Source organism: Cotesia typhae, unplaced genomic scaffold (genome assembly GCF_013202065.1).
Source record: "Cotesia typhae breed Kobodo isofemale line unplaced genomic scaffold, CoteBio_Ctyphae scaffold_13, whole genome shotgun sequence".
NCBI classification, from domain to species: Eukaryota; Metazoa; Arthropoda; class Insecta; order Hymenoptera; family Braconidae; genus Cotesia; species Cotesia typhae.
In genome coordinates this window covers 12,068,893-12,089,171 of record NW_027423774.1, presented here as the reverse complement: position 1 = coordinate 12,089,171, position 20,279 = coordinate 12,068,893, and the positions used below count along the sequence as shown (strand labels likewise).

At 38.4% G+C, this 20,279-nt stretch overlaps 1 protein-coding gene across 1 annotated transcript in view; it reads left to right on the top strand.

The window, feature by feature from the left end:
* Positions 1-20,279, top strand: part of LOC141535113 (uncharacterized) — a 224,404-nt gene that overhangs the window by 105,630 nt on the left and 98,495 nt on the right. The window contains exon 2 of the mRNA XM_074254905.1: positions 7,790-10,716. Coding sequence (XP_074111006.1) covers positions 7,790-10,716 — 2,927 coding nt within the window. The remainder of the gene's footprint in view (positions 1-7,789; positions 10,717-20,279) is intronic.

Genomic DNA, 20,279 nt, shown 5'->3' with positions numbered 1-20,279 from the left:
CTGATTGATCAAGGGTTTGTTATTCTTCCCTAGCAAAAGAGTAACTGGCACCCAACGGGGTTTCTAACCCAGCCTGTGTGTCGACGGGTAAAATTTATTTATTGTCTTGGGCGACCTGGGCAAGGGAATTCGAGAGTTGACCTCTCCACCGTTGGCTTTCGGATCATTTTCTTGTTACATGTCGCCCAACGTGGGGTTCAGGGTGCTAGATTTAGGTAATTAATCCATCTGCAGAGTATTGTGGAGACTGGGGTTAAATAATCGTCATTAGAAAAAAGTTGAGTTAAAGAAAAGAGAAGAGCGAGTCGAGTATTTGGCCAGTGCAGGAAATTCCGAAGCAGTGACATCAGTCGGCTTACCGGCCACTGCAGCGTGTTATCGGTGATTCCCTTTCGCACTCTTCGTATGTAGATTTTGAGCGCTACTTATATTATATTATTTTGAAATAAAATTTAATCTTTTGGATTTAAAATTAAAAATTATTTGGGTGATTTCGGCCTTTGTAAATTGGAATTGCCAAGGCAAAGGGAAATTTTTAGTAAATTAATCATTTGTGTCGACTAGAATTTTGAATTTGTAATAATTATTGGACCTCGTTGGAAAATTCTAAGTCGCGAATAGAATTAATTAATGATATCGAGTATTGTAGATTGTAATTTCAATTTAAAGATTTCAGTGAGCACTGTTTGCTTGTCGACGTAAAATTTTGGTCGATGACGTCACACGGGACTGCCTAGCTTGCCGTTCTTTAGTAGTCTCTCATTCTACCGTTCGCACCATAGTCCCAGCGGATTGTTATTAGTATAAACGTCACTAAAAATAATCTTTGTATTTTCTTAATCCGAAAATACTTTCAATTAATCAATTGTCGATTGAAACAATTACTTATTTTCGGATTAAATCTCAAATATTTCCATTGAAGAAAATTGTTATTGAGATTTACTTAAGTATTATTATTTTCAAATACGTAGTAAACACTTTATGTAATAAATGAGTTAGTAATACTACGATTTGAATTTATTTGGTTATTATCATTCTTATTTTTCGTGTTTGCTAATTGTTTTGTTTTAATCACCAGTTATTATCGGCTCACAAGGAATTTTGAACTTTCTTTGCTATTTATTGCCGTTTAGCTATTTTGATTTGTATTTAATTTTCATTTTGGAATCAAGTGGTCCCCTGGTTGATTTCAACTGTAAATAACGCAAGATGGAATCGAGGTTAGCCAGGTTTCGCAAAATTGGCGAGTTGGTAGGGTGGAACCGCAGTCAAAGTTCGACTTGCGGCAGCGGGGTTTCACATTCAGGTGAATTAAGTGATTCAAGTCCCCGAACCGATCGAAATGTGGCAAAGACTGACCCAGTACATAGTGCCTCGCCAGCGATGGACCCATCTTGGTTGATGCTTAGCCGTGAATTGCCGTTGGGTCGTTTGAAGCTCTTCCTTTGTGGCTTAGGTTTGTCCATGGAAGGAAATAGAGAAACGTTACATGACCGTTTGATCCATCTGCAAGACTACAAGCGTGGAGTGCCCGGAGTACATTGGGACCCTGCCGTGGATGAAGGAAGTTTCCCGGCCGAGGAGCTGGAGTCAACTATCCTCCCGGGAAAGTCTGAAATGGTTGAAACTGAATTCGTCTTCGATGATGGTCAAGAAGAGCAGTTGTCGACTCATATCTCCATCGAGAATTTAACTGATCCCATCGATGATATTCCAGGTTCAAATAATTGCCCAGTCCAGGGATTGGTTTCCGGTGGAGGATCTGCAAAGCATGAGAGTTTGGTATCACTGGACATAACACCTCAACGAGAGCTCGTGATTGACCCGAGCGCCTCAGAGGGGGAGGTGTTGACCAGTGATGACTCGTATTCAGCGCACAAAGGTGAACTCGTGAATGACCCGAGTTCCGCAGTGGATGGAGTGCTGCTGGATCATGCGAGTGGTATTGCAGGCCCACCGATGGACAAGGAGGGCAAACCTGTGAATTTCGAGTTACCTGCGGTCCAATTGGTGACCCGTCGAGACCTGGATGTCGCCATACGAACGTTGGAGTCGAAGATAGAGGAATGCTTCGCTAAGCTTCAGCAAGTAATAAGTGATAAAATGACGACAAAAGTATCTAGTCAAGATAAAACATCCCAAGTGGCAGATGACCAGAAGTCATAGGATCAAGGTGATTCAGGGATCGGTTGTAAATTGGAGAGTCCCAGTGAAGACTCAAAATCTCTCAAGGACTCCAATAATCAGGTATTTAAGCGACGCCGCCGGAGTTTTCTCAACGGTTCGAAGAAATCCAGCGACGGTATTGCAAGTAATGACGAGGCTGCGCGAAATTTAACCTCGGAGATCACCAATCGTGGAGACGTGTCGAGTGAGGTTAACTCATCAACATCAGCATCCAATTCGAGTGACCGTAATGACTGTTCGAGTGATTCGAAGTCCAAAGTTGCCAAGAAGAGGAGACGTCGTCGGAGAATACGACCCTCGAAGGAGACTAAGACATCAAGAACGTCGTTGGTTGTGAGAAATGTCGCCAATTACTCCCAAAACCCACGAGGTGATACAATCAGACGCGCTAATAGCTCGGGAGAGTCTGTGTCTGGATCCGCAAGGTCAAAGTCTGCGATAAAGACGAGATTTATGCTCGGAGGTTTATGCGGGAGAGTAGATTCAGTGTTCAGTTTGGATTATCAAACCTCTTTGCGCGCGCTAATTGGGAAGTTTCACGTTGTTGCACGAACGAAGTGCCGCGAGGGCTCACATTCGATCATAGAGTAGATCTATATCCATTATCGTGCTTTTATCCCCATCCTTTGACGCGAGGGGGGTTAAATTTTGAGCCAAATAGACATTATCGCAGTTTACATTGTAATTAAAAGGTTTTTTGAGCTGGAGACACGAGTGTGCGTGGTAATTGGTGATACGGCTTGTGAGGTCGCGTTTATTTTCACCCATGATTAATTTTGGGAAAATTAACCATTGTCTGGCAGGGGGTTGTCACACGAATTTTATTCTTGTGTGCGTCCCTCTCTGCGCCTAGTGTTGGCAACAGATCCACACTCGGTGTGTCTCTAGAGTTTGACTATCTTGTATTAATTTGACTAATTTATTTATTGTATTTGACTCTTTATCACTTATATTTCAGAATTTACATATTATTGTTATTAGTTCTTAAGTATTAATTTGACTTTGTTCAGAAAATTGTACTGAACTATTTGTAGTCTTATTATTTTATTTGTATAATTATTGCCGTAAATCTTTACCATAATGTATTTAATCATATTATAAGCTTGTTTCAGCATTTAAGACCAAGGTCCAACGATGGGTATCGGGACAGGTAAATAAGAAAATGCAAAAGCATAATATTGATTATTGGTAATAGATCATAGCCCTTACTCGCATAGGCAATGCCCTACAATGTCGGTCGCGAGTAGAGGGACTTTTAAATTTTGAGTAAATTGCTGGAGAGGCCCTCGTGATCGGACACGAGGCTTCATAGGTTCCGGTAATAATAAAATTGGCAGACACGCGGGAGCCCGCATAGTGTAAGGAGTGTGGATCTAGCGCCTTGGTTTGAGTCCCTTTTCTTTTGGTGAGTACTCACAAGTTGAGCTAAGTTATTATCCGCACGTCGCGTTGTCTCCTGGCTAAAATAATTTGGTATTAAAAGTTATTATTAATTGTCGAGTCGATCCCGTCGTTAGTAAGGGGGTTTGTAGTGGAATACCTGTTCCGAAAGCCACGCGTTTGGGTCCTCGAATCAGCCAGTATTGATTTAAGATTTATAATTGTATTTTTGAGATAACCCGACTGAGGAGTTCGGGTGTATCATAGTTTAAAATTATTGCGTAGATAAAATTTCTATTCATCAATTAACGTCAATAATTAATAGCGTAATTGTTATTTTGATTATACAGTCCATCCGGCTAAGGAATTCGGCTCTGGACTTAATTTTAAGTAATTTGTTTGAATAAATATCTGTTTATATTATTGCTAATTTTTCGTAACATACAAAATTATTGTATCTCCTTTTTCCTAACACCTTCATATTATCTATTTCCCTGGAATACCTGCAGATCGGCCCTGGAAGTACAGGGTTTGTTATTTTTCCCTGTTTGAAAAAAAATAACTGGCGTCCAAACGTACACTAACCCAGTCTGGGTGGCTGCTGCAGTGTCGCTTAGGAGAATAAGAGCCTCTCCTAAGCTTCCAATTTATTTATTTATTTTATTTTGGGCGACCTGTATAAAAATAAAAAAAATTTTGTTACAATAGAAAGAAGAAAAAAAAATTTTGTTTAGATGAATTTTTAAAATTTTGAGAGATAAAACTTGAGAGAGAAAAAATATTTTTTTTTTACTAGATTTTGAAAATTTTGAGAGATACGACTTGAAAAAAAAAAATTTTTTTTTTCCAAAAATTTTGATATTCTCTTTCCTTCTCTCGGGATTAATTTAAGATATCTGGGATGCTAATAAGATTTATCAAAGTAAACTGTAAAGGTATAAATTTAAGTGTAAGTGAAATAGATAAGTAGTATATATATATATATATATTTTTACGTTCCTTCGTAATTTGCCAGGCGAACTCTTTTTGGTTCAGTGTCCTTGGCTGATTCTGTCTTTCGAAGAGTGCTTGGTGGATGTTGAAGAGCCGTGGATGGCAATTTTGAATCTGATGTTTTCTCATTTCTGCCTGGTATATTATTTTCTTTTGTGTTGCGGGGTGCGGGGCTTGGATCTAGATTCTTGTTCTCTGGATTAGTCCAATAAGTCGTCACGGTGCCTTCTGCTGGATTGAAAGTGATGTTGTCGATACCGTTCGTTGGGTTTTTACAACTTCTGTTACAACAGTATCCTGGACTATTTTTCTTCAAACATTTTTGTATCAGTTGGCGATAGTATGATCCAGTCATGAGGGCGATGAGTCCTATTATTGCGATTATTATTCCAGATTTTATTGCTGTGACGTAACGATGTTGTCCTTCTTCTCGATGGTGTAGCCCGATTTGTGTCAGGCTATTGTTTGTGCCTTCTAGGCTATCTCCCCATTGGGAGTGAGGATCGTCGTTGGGTAATGGGTCTAATGGAATATTTGTAAGTTTGTTTGGGGAATTTAATTAGTTTGTTAAACTTGCAACTAAAAAGTCGATGTTCACAGCTGGAAACACGTGAGTGCTTGTTGGTATTTGTTCCTCTGACGTCCCTTTTACGAATATTTTCCCATTGCTTAATACACACCCTGGTTTTAATTTAAACGCGTCCGTGTCACTTAATAGGTATTCTTTCCGCACGCTCGTACCGCAGGTTCCTACGAATTTTTGGGGTTTGCAGATCGAATATGCCCATGAATTTAGTTCATTTAATTTGATCATAAGGTCGTCGCTTTTTTATAGTATCCGGATGTCACACAAGTTTAGTATTTTGGATAATGGATTCGTTAGAAGTAGCACTTCACAGTCACTGTTTTCATTTATACTTCTCATAGGGACGTTTAGCTGGCAAGCCAGATCATTTGCGATGGATCTACATGCCTTAATGAATTCTTCATCCACTATGAAGTATTGTGACTGGAGTGCGTCGATGCCAAGAAAATTTTTCTTGGGTCTAATTGTCAAGCCTCTGGTGACTCCGCCGATCTTGTGAGCCGTGGTGGTCGATTTTAGGCTGTATATTTGGTATGTAACTGGGTGGAATAGTGGTAGTGTGATAAAAGTTGTTCCTCAAGAAACGATCTACAAAAATGGTCTGATTTAATTTTTTCGAAAAATGATAAAAAAAAAGTTATTCCGAAAAATAGAAATTTTTTTGTAGAATTTTTGAATATTTTCGCTTATAACTTTTTTATTTATAGTTCTACGACAAAAAGTTACAAAACCAAAGTTGTAGAGAATTTAATTTGCAACAAAAAATGTTTACAAATTTTTTTTATCAAATAAATAGTTTAAAAGATATATCGTAAAAACCATTTCAACCCCTATTTTCAAGATGGCGGCCGTGGGACAAGGGTGGCGACCCCACAAACTTGGTTTTAGCTTTACACTGACCCCCTCTACACATCAAAAAAATAAAATTACGTCCTCTAAAAAATGCAACCCCAAATGTAACTTTTCAATGGACTATTAATTAATTACTGAACTCTAAAGTTGATTTATTAAATAAATAAAATCGATTAAACGATCCAATTAGTAAATGGAACAGGAGAAGTAACATAGTATTAGGTAAACCGCGGTCAACTTCTTTCCCACAGAGTAATTCTTGATACCTTGACGAATAAAACGACGATCTAACTCACTCGTTGAGGATGACGTCCTAATTGTAGTTGACTTCCTTCGTCTCGTCATTACTCCGGAGATCGGTCCTTCTTGATTTCTCGTGGCACTCTCTTTGGCGATCACACTACTTCTCTCTTTTTCACTGCACGGCTCACCTATAATAACCAAAAAACTACTCCTTCCGATTCTCTTTTTAGGCCCGAAGATCGAGACGCACCAGTGCTATGTCGAATAATTATCGATATCTGGCGACTTATCGATTAAGGGTAATTTTACCCTGTTACAGAGTAGTCCAGTGGGCTATTTTTATTGGCGTATGTCTATTTTTTTCATGAAGCAAGACAGCTTTGAGACTTGTTGATGATTTAATAAAGAGTCTCCCTTCATCGTTTCTATACGTGTTCAATTTTAATTTATCAACTAAACCTTCAACTTTAGAGTATAAGGTATCCGCGGGTAATAAGGCCTGTCGGATAATAAGACCTAAGTGATAGAAATGCTATTTAGAATAACCGCTTCCGCTCAAGACTTCTCTAGTAAAAGCGTCTAGCATAGAAATGGCGTTACAAGTTTATAGAGTCCCGATACAACGTCCCTTGTCTTTGATATTTTATTATCCGTCATATGCTAAACTAGCGCAGAAGAATTCCTTAAAAAAACGATTTGAGTATATGGTAAACATTTTTTATAATTTTATAGTTAATAATTTGAAATCATTGTACTAATTTTTATCAACATCTTAAAAAGTACTGTTGCTCAATTTAAGTGATGATTCATCTCTAATACCAATTTTATTAAGTATAGTACAACTATTTCCAGTATGTATAACCCGCAGGCCTTATTACTCCAACGTAGTAAAATAAGGCCTATTCGCAAGGTTTTCGAAAAAATTCAATTTTGTGTTTGTTAATGGTAAAAATTACCATTACTCCATTAAATTTTATGGCTAATGAATTAATTTAAAAATTATTGATACATTACAATACTTTCGATTGTTCTCAAAATTTCCCTTAGCTAGGCCTTATTACCCGCCGGTACCTTATCTTGGAAGAAATCATGTATAGTTCTTTGCTATAATTAGAAAAAATACTATTTTTAAATGATCAGTTTTTTGCAATTTACTCTGATTTTAGAGGAATAACGCGATAAATAATTCCCATGTTTAGATTCAGCGCATTGATATTCACACGGAACGTACTCAATTTATATCAAAACAACTGTTTTCGCGTGTATATCTTCATTATTTTGCGTTTTTTGGCAGTTCTTGTAAGTGACATAAGATTTGGGGGGTTGTGGGATAAGACGACTAAAAATTCAGATTCATCGCATCGATACATAACCTTAGGTAGGTACGTAGGTTCAGTCAATTGTAGAAGCCATTTTTTTTGTGTGCTACTATAATTATCCATATATACTTACACACAATTTGTTATGATTTTTTAAGGATCTATGCATTACTATTTCATTATTTTTTCAAATTTTATATAATATTCACTCTCCTAACATTTTCCTCAGAATTCATACACCTTTACGATATGCCTCTCTTCTATCAACGATCTCTGAATCACCGGCAAGTTTAAACCATCATCTCTCTTCAGGCATTATGTCAGGTCGACATAAAGTAAACTCTTACTCTCAGTACCAAGCTAATCACATCCGCCGAGACCACTCCGCTATCCAGTTGCAATGTCATTCCTTAAAAACTAACGCAGCTCTACAAAATTATTTTGAAAAACGGGAAAAAAGTGCCGGGGAACTTCTTATGGAAAAATTTTCTATTAAAGACAAATATCAAGTTTTATCAAAAACAATGCCACACACTTCAAAAACCCAATTATTATCGAGGGGGCTGCGAGACACAATACAAAGACGAATGACTCGAAAATTAATGAAAAAACGATTGTCATCAGATATTCAACTCAGTTCTGGTATACCTAAACATGAATCAGCAATCTCTCAAGTTCAAGCACAATTACTTGATAATCTCGTTGCTGAAGAGCAGGCTAAAATCGATAAAGCAAATAATTCTCTTTCAAGAGCTAAAAATACTTTAGAAGAAAATTTGTTGACGTCTTGTGAATTCAATCAAGTAGATAATAAACATTTTTTCTCTTCAGAAGTTGATGATAACTTACTCGAAGATAATAACCATAATAATAACAACAAAAAAACTATCACAATTTTGAATTTAGAGACAAAGATAGAAAAAAATCTCGAAAATTTAAAAAACGATAGTAAATTTTCACCGTTACATATTTTAGTTCAATCAAGAAGCAATCACCAAACAGACGAATTATCAAACGATCATTCACATAACAGTAGTTACGTACTAATAGAAAAAAAATCTACATCAAAAACACATTTATACAAACTACAAAGTACTCATACGCAGCATCAAAATACAACTAATATTGAAACATCGCAATTAAAAGGTAACTTTTGTTGTTCAGAAGACATTGACACTTGCTCTAAAGATATCATTGAAAGAAACATTGAGGTCAAAAGTGGAAGGGGTTCGAATAATCAACAAGGCATTCAAGCTCAGTATGATCCACCGTTTGAAAAGTTAATCCAAGCACAGCCAAAAAACAGGCAAGAAGAATTGACATCACTCATTGTGTCAAAAAATTCGCGAAATCCGGTTAAAGATTGTAGCAGACAATTGAACGTTGATAAATGTCAGAAATCTGCTTATAAGATTTGTAAGTTTCCTTTGCAGGATATTAATCAAATGAATTCGGATGAAATGGAAGGAATATCAACAAATCGTCAATTTTTACTTCAACCTAAAACATCAAATATTAAGGATAATGGTGATTCAGAAGTTGTAATCACAGTAAATAAAAAAAACAATAATCATCACGAACCCAACTCAATTGCTGATAGCATGTCAGTTTCTTCAAAAAAGAAAATGAATGCGGAACCAAACGAGAGTTCAAAATTGCAGAAAATATTTGAGTATGGTAACATCTTAGAAAAAGAAAGTACTTTTGATGCAAATAAAGATGATTCAAGAAATGACTTGAACAATCATACTCAACACAGTATCGAGGAATTACAATGTCATACATGGATGACTTTAACTAATAGTGAGCAAGTCACTAATGTACTTGCATTAGAAAAAAGTGTTTCGAACCGTTTGGAAAAGTCAATTCACTTGGAAAAAAATCCATCACGACTTGAAAACTTCAATTCATTTTCTGGTCAAAGTTCTGAAGTGGTCAGTGAAAATAAATTATCCAAATGTGATACGGTTTCAGTCACTGGAAATGAAAATCTTCATACTTTAAGTTCATCGGAAATTCAAGCTGCCCAAAAAAAATCTGAGTTTCTTGTTGACGATAAAAAGTTCAAGAGCATATCGTCGAGCTCAAACAATGCAGAGATGAAAGATGAAAAAGTCTTTTCTAAGAATTCAGATGAGCATTTTAATTCTTCGATTAAGCGCAATATCATGTTAACATCTACATCGAAATCCGGGACAACAGATATTAATTATGACTTCGATGTCAAACTAGAAATTGATTGTGTTGATGTCAATGAAAATAATGAAAGAAATAAATTAAGTGACTTTCAGATCGAAGAAATGATCGAAAAAAATAAGACATTGTCAATAAAACGAGATGTGGAAGAAAAACCAACAAAAAATTTAAAAATGAAGAGGTCAAATACAAAAAAAATTAAGAAAAGTACATCCGTCAAAACGAATCAAAAAAGTCTGACTAAAAACGTAATTGATAAGAAGTTTAATGAAGTTACTGTACCACCTTTAGAAATTCTTGAGGAGTCACAATTTTTAACCCAATTTGTGAATAAAGGAATCGAAACAGCTAACTATGGTCTCGACACTCAAATTTCAAATAATCAAGAGAGTAATAATAAAACTTCATTTAGAGATAATACATTATTGATTGAATTTAGAGATAGACAAGGTAATTTCAATAGTAGTAATGAGAGAATAGTAGAATATTCTGATATTGCTATCGATAAGAATTCAAAAAATTTTTCAAACAGTAATCAAACGGCTAAACAGAACAAGACTTCAAGATCACAGAAAAAATCAACGCCAAAATCGTCAAAACAAAACACGCTGATTCAAAAAAACATCACAGCAGACAAACTGAAAGAAAAAAATGTATTAGTACCAAAAAATCGACCACTTGATCTTATCAAAATGTTTTACATAACTCCTGTATCATTATTGACCGCTACTCCAAGGGATTTGTCAACTGTTAGGCGGGCTAAAGTAAAAAAAAAAAAACATGTCGGATGTTCGTCATCTACAAATCATAATAGTACAGAAAGTGATGGAAGTACACAAAGCATAGCAGAAATAGAACATGAAAGGAGAGATTCACCGATTAGCAAAGGAAGACCTAATGAAAAATCCTCGTCTGAACGAAGTAATGACTCAAGTCTTGATGGCTCACCAACTTTACCAAGTACACTCATTTTACTATCTTATTTTTATTTTTGTAATTTTTAATTTTTTAATTTTTTCTACAAATTATTACGAGAAAAAATTTCAATGATTGGGTAAATTTATGGGGTATTCTATGTCAAACCGAAAATAAGTATAAATTTCGGTAAGAGTTGTCTCATCTTAAGAAAATAGCTCGGTGAAAAAAAAAAAAATTTGAAGAATCATTTTTAATGGCGATGCGAAATTAAAAATATTACTGTTTATAAAGTATTTCCTATTTATTTGCGAAATATCCGGAAAAAAAAAAAATTTGCTTCATCACATATAGATAGTTCTCTTCATACCTAGGCAGAATATTACGACGGGACCTGGCTTGGCTCAGGCTCGGCGTAGAATTGTAAGACTTTGGCCTTAGCTTGTAAGCCAGTGTTGGCTCAGCCTAGGTAGCAGTCTGGAGTGATAACAGGGTGACAAGCCAGGTTGCTAAGATTGGCCCAAGATTGTTACAAAGATTGGCGATAGTTTGCTGATCAAGACTGGCTCAAACTTTTTAATTAAGCCTGGCCCAAGTTTTGAAGCAAACGCAAGTCCAGGCTTATTCACCACTATAGAATTTACTAAAAGTAGATTATGAAATGTACTTAGATTTTAATTATCTTGTGTTAAACCAAAGGAGTATTCGGAATCCAATTTCGAATAAATTTAATCCTATAAAATAAAAGAGTAAAATTCTGCGACAGTGTTGAATTATTTTGTATAAAATGGGTAGTTGATAGTATAAACGATAAAAAAGAAATTTTTTAATTGATATTCATTTATTTACTTTAATTTTGATGTAGCGCTAACGCCAATTCGTAACATTTGACTCTTCATTAATGTCTAATTTCCGTTGTTTATAGAAATAAAATAAACATCACATTCGCCGTAACCGAGATTGGAACCCGACCGACACCTAACCTATGTCGTACGACCTAATAGATGCATATCTCATAAGCCTATTATATATGATGACGGAGTGTGACGATGTATTTTTTAAATGATGTGTGTTATTCGTATTGTATTTCGATAAAAACTTACTGACTTTTACAAGTTTTAATTTCAAAGAACTAAATCATGATATAGTATACCAAAAAATGTATGTTTTTCTTTATATTTATTCCATTTCACAACGTTTCGTCGGCATAATTCTGACTTCTTCAGGTAACCGATGTGCAGAATTTAATAAAATTAATTAAAAAAATTACAATGAACTTATTAAAACATTATGTGTTTTGGCTAAATATTTCAAGGTATTGTTTGTTGTAATTTTTATAATGTTTAAATACCTCTCGAACCAATCAACCGATTTCCACGTTTGTGGCGGCGATCAATGAGATTTTTTGAGTTTTAATAATAATTGTATTCTATCGAAAACGATCGAAGAAGAAATGTCGAAGTTATGTGAAAAAAACACTTTTTTCGGTTTTCTATCGTTCACGATATCTCTCGAACGAATCAATCGATTTCGACTGGATTAGCAGCAATCGACGTGGTTTTTTAAGCTTAAGGGCGGATAAATTAATAACGGTGAAAAATTACCCTGAATCGATCAACTCCAGGAATTAATTTAACGAAATCATTTATAAGTATTTTCCAGACTTAAGTTTAATTTTAGTCAAAATTATTTCTCTACCATGGACTCAATTTTTATAATATAATAATCCCTAAAATGAAATTCGCAATAAAGAAATTCGAGTCTAAAATTTCAGTTACGAGAATAAGACGCTCAGATGTTTGTCAGCCTATCATGTTATGATTATTGGTACATGACTAGCAGTGACCTTCAACACTGTATAAATTCTTAATCGTATTTTATGTGAATATATAAAACTATTTAAATTTCTTATTCTAAACTTGCGTTCAAATTCAATCAAAGATAATTATCAGTACATATGTATGTATGTATGTACATTTTTTTTTTTTTTTAAGAGGCACAAAAAAGATCTTCCAAAGACACTGCCATCATTAATACTCTGCCGCCCATCTTGCGGCAGATAACGATGACGGTAGTGTAGGATTTTTACTCACTAAAAAAAACAATCCTCTCCCCTCAACCCGTTGATGGTACGGGGAGGACTGGATTAGAGCCGCGTTAGCATTACTTCAATCCAGTCCGTGCTGGGTCTCACGACGCCTACTTCTGGCTACTGGTATCTTTCTGCGATTTTTTCTTTCAGAAGCTGCTGTGTGTACACTGTAACAGCTGACCAGTTTTTCTCTTATTCGATCATATAGGTCGCCAAGCTGGAGGGGGAGAGCCTGGCGGATATGATCTCTTCGGTGCTGCTTCTGTAGTCTTTCCATCGAGCACACTCGAAGAATGTGTGTTCGCCGTTGTTAATTTTGTCCGGGCAATATTTGCATGTCGGCTTGTCCTGTAGTTTCATCCTGTAGAGGTAGTCATTGAATTGGCCATAGCCTGTCAAGAGCTGGGTCAAAAAAAATCCGTGTCCCCGTATTGTCGAGAGAGCCAGACGTTTATGTCCGGGATCAGGCGCGCGCCGTCCATCTGCCCGTTTCCCCTGCCGTCCATCGGTCTTGCCACTCCTGTTGCGTTTCCTTCTTTATTCTCGTCTTTGCTTCCTTGGAGTTGTCACCATTCCTTTTTGCGTTGTAGAGTTTCACTCTCTCAAATGATAATAAGTCAACCAGTGTGGCCCCTGCTATTACCAGTACCGCTGCCTCTGAAACCGTGTGATAGGCACAAGTAACTCTCAGCGCTCCTCGTCGTTGCACTGCTGCTATTTTGCGCCGATAAGTCCTCTGTCTAAGTATGTCCGCCCATATCTCCGCTCCGTATAGCAATATTGAGTGGACTACTTCCAAGAGCACCCTGCTTTTTTGGTTCGTAGTCCTATAGTGTTGGTCATGATTATCGACAGGTTGGAAACTACGTTGCTGGCTTTTGTGTAGGCGTTTTCAAGGTGTTCTCGGAAGGACAGCTTTTCATCGATAACTACACCTAAATAACGCAGTGCCCTTGTGGATGTCAGTGTTGTCCCGCCCATGTCTACGACGAACGGTTTTCGAAACCACTTTTGTCGGGTCAGGAGGACGATCTCAGATTTCTGCTTGGCGAGTTGCAGGTGATGTTCCTCTAGCCAATTTTCGACGACATCGATGGTTTCCCGGACAAGTAGTTCTGTCTCCTCTGCACTGTCAACAACTATCGTAGCCGCGACGTCGTCTGCAAAGCCCGTGAGTTTCACCTGTTTCGGTAACGGGATTTTCAGAAGCTCATCATAGTCTGCGTTCCAAAGGTCGGGCCCCATAATTGAACCTTGCGGCACGCCAGCCGTTATGTTATGTTCTTGTGGGCCTTCCGTCGTTTCGCTATCAACGTTCTTTCAAATTTGTGTTCTAAAGCATCTAGGATGTTACCCCAGCTCGCACTGTTGAAGGCGTTCTTGATGTCCAGTGTAAGAACAAGACACACCTTGCGAGCTTTGAGGCTGCCAGACCATGCTTTTCTAGCTGTCTCTATGACTTTCTGGATCGCACCAATTGTTGATCGTCCTTTCCGGAAGCCATGTTGGTTACTGGCAAAGCCTCCGGCACGGTCAATGTCGTTTCGTAGCCTGCCCTGAATGAGCGTTCGAGCAGTTTCCCAGCTATATCAAGCATGCAGAGTGGTCTAAATTACGATGGTGTTATAGGGGTTCCCTTTCCTTTGTCTCACAGGACCAATCTCTGCCGCTTCCAGACCGTAAGAAACGTGCCAGTTGCCAAACACGCATTGTAGACGCTCATATGTATGTGCGGATCTTCCAGGGCTACAATCTTGATCACCGAGGCTGGGGTGCCATCGGGGCCTGGTGCTTTCCCAATCTTGATGGTTTTTGCTACGTCTTGCAATTACTTTATAGTAAAGGGTGTTGTTTTGCTGGTTTTTACAGATCGTCTTGTTTCTCGTGGTGGGTGTTCGGGAAACAACTCCGCCACGATACTGTTCATTGGAGGAGGAGACTTCGGCGCATCTGGAGACGCCTTCCCAAGTCGTTTAGTGACAATTTGGTAGGCTTTACCCCAGAGGTCATTGTTTAGGTCGTTGCAGATGTCTTTCCACAACACCACTTTACTTGCTTTGATGGCTTTATTCAAAGCCTTCTTGGCCTGTTTGTACTCCATCGAGTATATGTCTTGGTCAGGAGAACGTTTTGCTGCTCTCGTTGCTCTTCTACGTAGTCCATGCCATTTTTTCTGAAGATCTGCTATGTCTTGAGTCCACCAATACACCGGCCTATAGAAGCCTCGCCTTTTCATCCGTGGCATGGAAGCATCGCATGAGGCGGCGATCAGTCCCATCACTCTTGACACTAAATTTATCGTTTCATTACGGCTATTCGGAGTCGGGCTGTCCGGAAAAGTAGACGAATTTCGTGTCAGAGAAATTCGCAGCTTCTCTAAATCGAGCTTCCTGACATTCCACTTCCGCGGTTGATAATCGTGTCGTGTTATCGGAACGGAAGCAGTTTGAATGCTGAATGTCACATACTGATGGTCGCTGCCACTATATTCTTCGAATACGGTCCAGCCTTCAATCATGTTCGCAATCTTTGGAGTCGCCAACCTAATGTCGAGTATAGATTCCCGGTATCCTGGTCATCTAAAGGTGGTAGTACTTCCGGTATTCAGCACTATGAGGTCCGTCCTTGCTGCGAAGTCCGCTACTTCGTCTCTTCTGGTGTCGGAGGGTTCAGCGCACCATTAAGCTGATTTTGCGTTGAAATTACCAGCTACGATGGCTTCCCCACTAAACTTGCCGATATTGGTCTCTATGTTTGCCATTTTCTGTCGAAACACACTAATCCCTTTATTGGGTGAAAGGTAGACGCTTACAAAGTAGGTCTTGGGGGTTTTGATCCAGACGAAGCCTTCTCCGCCTCCGCTGTTGTTCACGGTGATTTTTTTTGAGTTTATGATCAAGATTGCTGCTGTGCCAGATTTATCAGCGAACCATTTATTACCATGAATATTTAAATATTGCGCACCTATTCAGGTTAACCTGTAATTAGCGCATCATTTTTGTTCTTTCGTGACTGCGGCAAGTGCGGTGCGAAATGCCTCACACGCTCCGGAACCGGCTATATGACCTAAGCTATTCTGAGCGTCTTTGTCTGTCGTACAGAGGAAGCACTTTGGCTTTTCTACGCAGTTTGTAGATTTGTGGTAATCTCCGCCACACTTATAGCAGCATTTGCTTCTGTCAGGGCCCGTGCAGTTCTCTGTTCGGTGACCAAACCATAAGCATTTAAAGCATCGGGTTTACTTTCGCAACTGGGCGTATGCGGCAGTTAAACCAGCCAATCTTTATACGGGCCTTGTTGAGGGCTTTAGTCGCATTGGCTTCATCGATCTCGCAGAAGGCTGCCGGATTACCTCGTGGTGTGGGTTTTGTCAAATTCACCCGTTTGATTTCTAGGCTGTCTTTGAATTCACGTTTAAGTGCTTCGCGGACTTCGCTCTCAGTAGAGATTTCATCCAAGTCGAGGATCTCAATCGTTGTTGTTGGTGTTAGCATTTTGACCGTGCCGATGTTTGCAGTGGCTGACCTTACTGCATCAGTGAAAGCCTTGCTGTCCTCGGTCTTTCGAGCCATTTCAAGGAGAACGCCTCCGTGCCTCGTCCTTTTAATAGACCTTATGTCTACTCCAGTCTCTGTCGGGCCAACCTTGGCCTTGATTTCCTTGAGGAGATCGGCGTACTTTCGCCCTTCAGCTGGTTGGTCAAGCACAGCCTTTGTTCTTGTTTTTTTCCTTCTCGGTTTTCTTGAGCCACCCTTACTTGGCTGGTTTTGGGCTTCAGTAGATTTTGCCCCTGGCTCCTGTTCTCTTTCCTTCTTTTTCTTTTGCCGTGTCACCTCGATCCAGGCATTATCTCGGGCTGTCTTTTTCTGTACTGGCTTGTCGATTGCAGAGGAAGGGCTGGGTGTGGACAGCAGCCTCTACTTTTTGTTCTCTTTCTCTTGCTGTGGTTTCTCAGGAGTGACCAAAAACACTCCTGGTTTTGTGGTCGTCTTTGGAGATGTTTGCGTGGTTGTCGCCGAGATCGATGCTGGTTTGTTGGCCAACTTATATGCCGTGGCAATGGACGCTACTAATTTTCTGAGTTCATGATGGAGATTTCTCTTGTCCTTTATGAACTCTGTCAACTCTTCGATCTTGCTGCCGAGCCGTTCCATTGACGATTGTTGGTCGGTAATAGTCGGTAGAGAGTTGATCCTCCCTTGATACGTGTTAGTGGTGACGAGCAACAAGTCTTCCACTTCTTCGAGGAACGCCTGTTCGCGGTGCGTCTACTCCCATCTGGGCTGTTTCAGTACTCCCTGTAGCATTGCTAGACGGCAGAGCCATGGGGTCCACTCTGCTGTTCAAACGGTCGCTTGATAACGATGAGTTCCGGCTCGCTTGTACGCCTTCCCTCGCCGGTACTGAGGTATCCCCCCTCTGCACCGTAGACGATGTTTGAATGTTTTCTGACATTTCATATCATCTTTTTGCTAGGTTTTGGTCCACCCCGAGTATTTTATTTCCTCGGTACCCGACGTATCTGGCGCGCAGGGATGACGAGTATTCCCCTATCCGCAACCTGGGGTGGCGCCCGATGCGGGACCCAGCAAGCCCGACACGGGATATGGATGTATGTATGTATGTCTTTATGTATATATGTATGTATGTATGTATGTATGTATGTATGTATGTATGTATGTTTTTTTTTCCAAAGAGGTACGAAAAAAGATCTTCAAAAGACACCGCTATCGTTAAGGGGGTCTTCTACTCTAGAGGCTCGAATTTCGAGCGTTTTTCGACAGTCGATAAAAAAAAAGCATTTGATAATTTTACTATCCATTTTTTTATCATGTGTTTATTTATATTTAAAGAATACACAAAATAAATTTCAAAAAAAAAAAATTTTTTTTCATCAAGTTATGCATCCTTGAAGTAGAGGGGGGAAAAAAAAAGCAGTGTCCTCATCACCATGATTTCCGCCCTTGTGGTCATCTGAAAAATAAAACAATGATGGATTCTTGATTAGTATGAATGTCGCTATCGCATGAACCAACGAAACTGAAAAAAAATTTTTTTTCATAAAATGGCGGCTACTCAAAAATAAAGGTCGATTTTTTCACTAATTTTTCAACTTTGTCGAATTTTTTAAAAATATTAAAAATTTTTAATTTTTATTTTTTGTTGGTTCATGCGTTAGAGAGATATATAAAGAATATTAATTCCAAATTTCACGTAAATCAGCTGATTAGAACTTGAGATATTGTGGTTACCGCATCGAAAAAAGTAGTTTCGAGAAAAACGCGTTTAAAGTTTTACGTTAAGTTTTAGGCAGCGTAACTGACAGTATAGTACGTATAACTTACATTGTTTTAATCAGCCATCCCAGCTTCATACATTGGGCCTTCCTCGACTTCATATTGAATGTTTTCCGCATTTCTCTCCTCATAACGAGCAGTTCTTCCTTCTTTCGAAGCATCTGAAGCTCGAACCTCAGACCGTTCAATTCTTCCTGCGTTGCGCCTGACAGCAAACCCATAAGATTCCGGACCAATTTTCATTCCCATTAGTATCATAATATTTAAAATAGGATAAAAGCCTTCATTAAAAATACAGGTAGCTAAATAATCAGCAATTTCGATTGTCTGGGATCCGGCATGAATATGTTTCGGTGCAAATGTCCATATCAAAGAATTTAGCGACTCATTGTTATTTTGAGTTTCGCTACCCAAACAACGCTCTAATAAAGAATCATCCGATAAGCTTTCGTAAATAGGCTTTAAAACCTTTAAAACCTTATCAGTTAGAGGTGGATCCTCGTGGGAAAAATCGTTCAGAGTTCCTTCGGCCGCTGCTTTCTGCCACTTGCACCAACTGTCTGGTCCAGGTGGACAATTCATGTGCTGAGGATTCTTATCAGTTGAACTTTTGTGAAAGTAAGTTGCCCATATTTCACGTTTCATATCCTCGACGGAGTCAGGATGACGACGAATAGCTAATCCGTAATACAAAGACAACTCGTTGATTTTTTTATCAGTCAACTTATCAGCGCCCTTGCCACCAATTCCACTATTCTCTTTTTTTTGCCTTCCGTAGACGCGATCCCATACGTTTTTGAACGTGCCCACACACTCTTTTTTATAACATCAGGTTGACCTTGGTAAGGATCAAGTGTAAGGATACCTTTAAAAGTCTTCGAGTCGCCATCTCCAATATACTTGACGAATTTTACTCCATGCTTTTCTTCGGATCGACTGAACATTTCAATCATTGAGTCGACTTCCATCTTCCCAGCACTTCCTTTGTGGTTTATTGAGCAAGAATCTTGATGTTCTTCATACCAGTCTTCGTAAGCACTGATGTCGTCTTTTTTTTATTTTTCCAATATTTGCATCCTTGGCAAAAACTCGACTTCACAACAGTGTCAATTACTTTCTTACTAAATTTACCTATAAGTGTAGTGACTCCAAAAAGTGAATTGAACCCTCTCTTCTTCCACGTCCCGTCGCCAGAAACTGTAAAATGTGTAGGGTCCGCATCCGGATCTGCGGCTGAAATTAATTCTTTCTCTTCATTCACAGCTTTAGTAATTACCAGGTTATAAACAGTCGATGCAGCCAAATGTAAATTATCTAAACAATTATAGTATGTACGAATAGCCAAACCCTGACTAATATCCATAATACTACAAAATATGTTGATACCTTCTCTCCCAACTCCGACGAGCCTCATAGCAGTTACTATTCGTCGATTTATTTCAAATGCCTTATTTACAAACGGGCATGACTGGATTTTTTCGCAGCCACATTGTACTCCAATTTTAAATCCTAGTCCCCGTGCAGCTGACCGAGAAAATGACATTTTTTGCTTACAAGTAGCACATATTATCATTAAAGCAAGAGATGAAAATACAGAACAAAATTCTAATATACAATAACCAAAAGTAGAATCCACAAGAATTTCATCATCACTTGAACTCTTCAATTTTGCTGCTGATGCACTAGTAAAAGATGTATCCTCTTCGAGATTATGTTGATTGCCGCTAAATCTCCGTTTTTTCGATCTGCTTGGACGATAAGTTCCTTGTCTGGAACTTTTTCTATCCATACTTAAAACACAAATAAAAAATTCACACTAAATTTAAGAGTTTACAGAAAATATTTCACTTGATTTTACGTCTTCACTGTTTCGAAGTTAACATCGAACTAACTCAAACTAAAAGTAAATATAATAAAAACTTTTGTATAATACGTTACAATGACCTTCAAACGATTGATTTAGTATACTGAAAGTATAATAGAAAGAAGAAAAGAGAGAGAGTTATTCATACTCAGGTAGCCCGGGCCCTCCAATCGTCTATTGTTCCAGTCGTCCGCCCAACCGGTTTAGTTGCCACGACACTAAAACGGCTATAACTTCGGAAATAATTTGAATTTTGAAAAATCCTTTAAGAGAGATATTTTTGAATATATAAACTATCGAATTATGAAAAAAAAAATTTTTCGATTTTTTGAAATTTCTAGAGTAGAAGACCCCC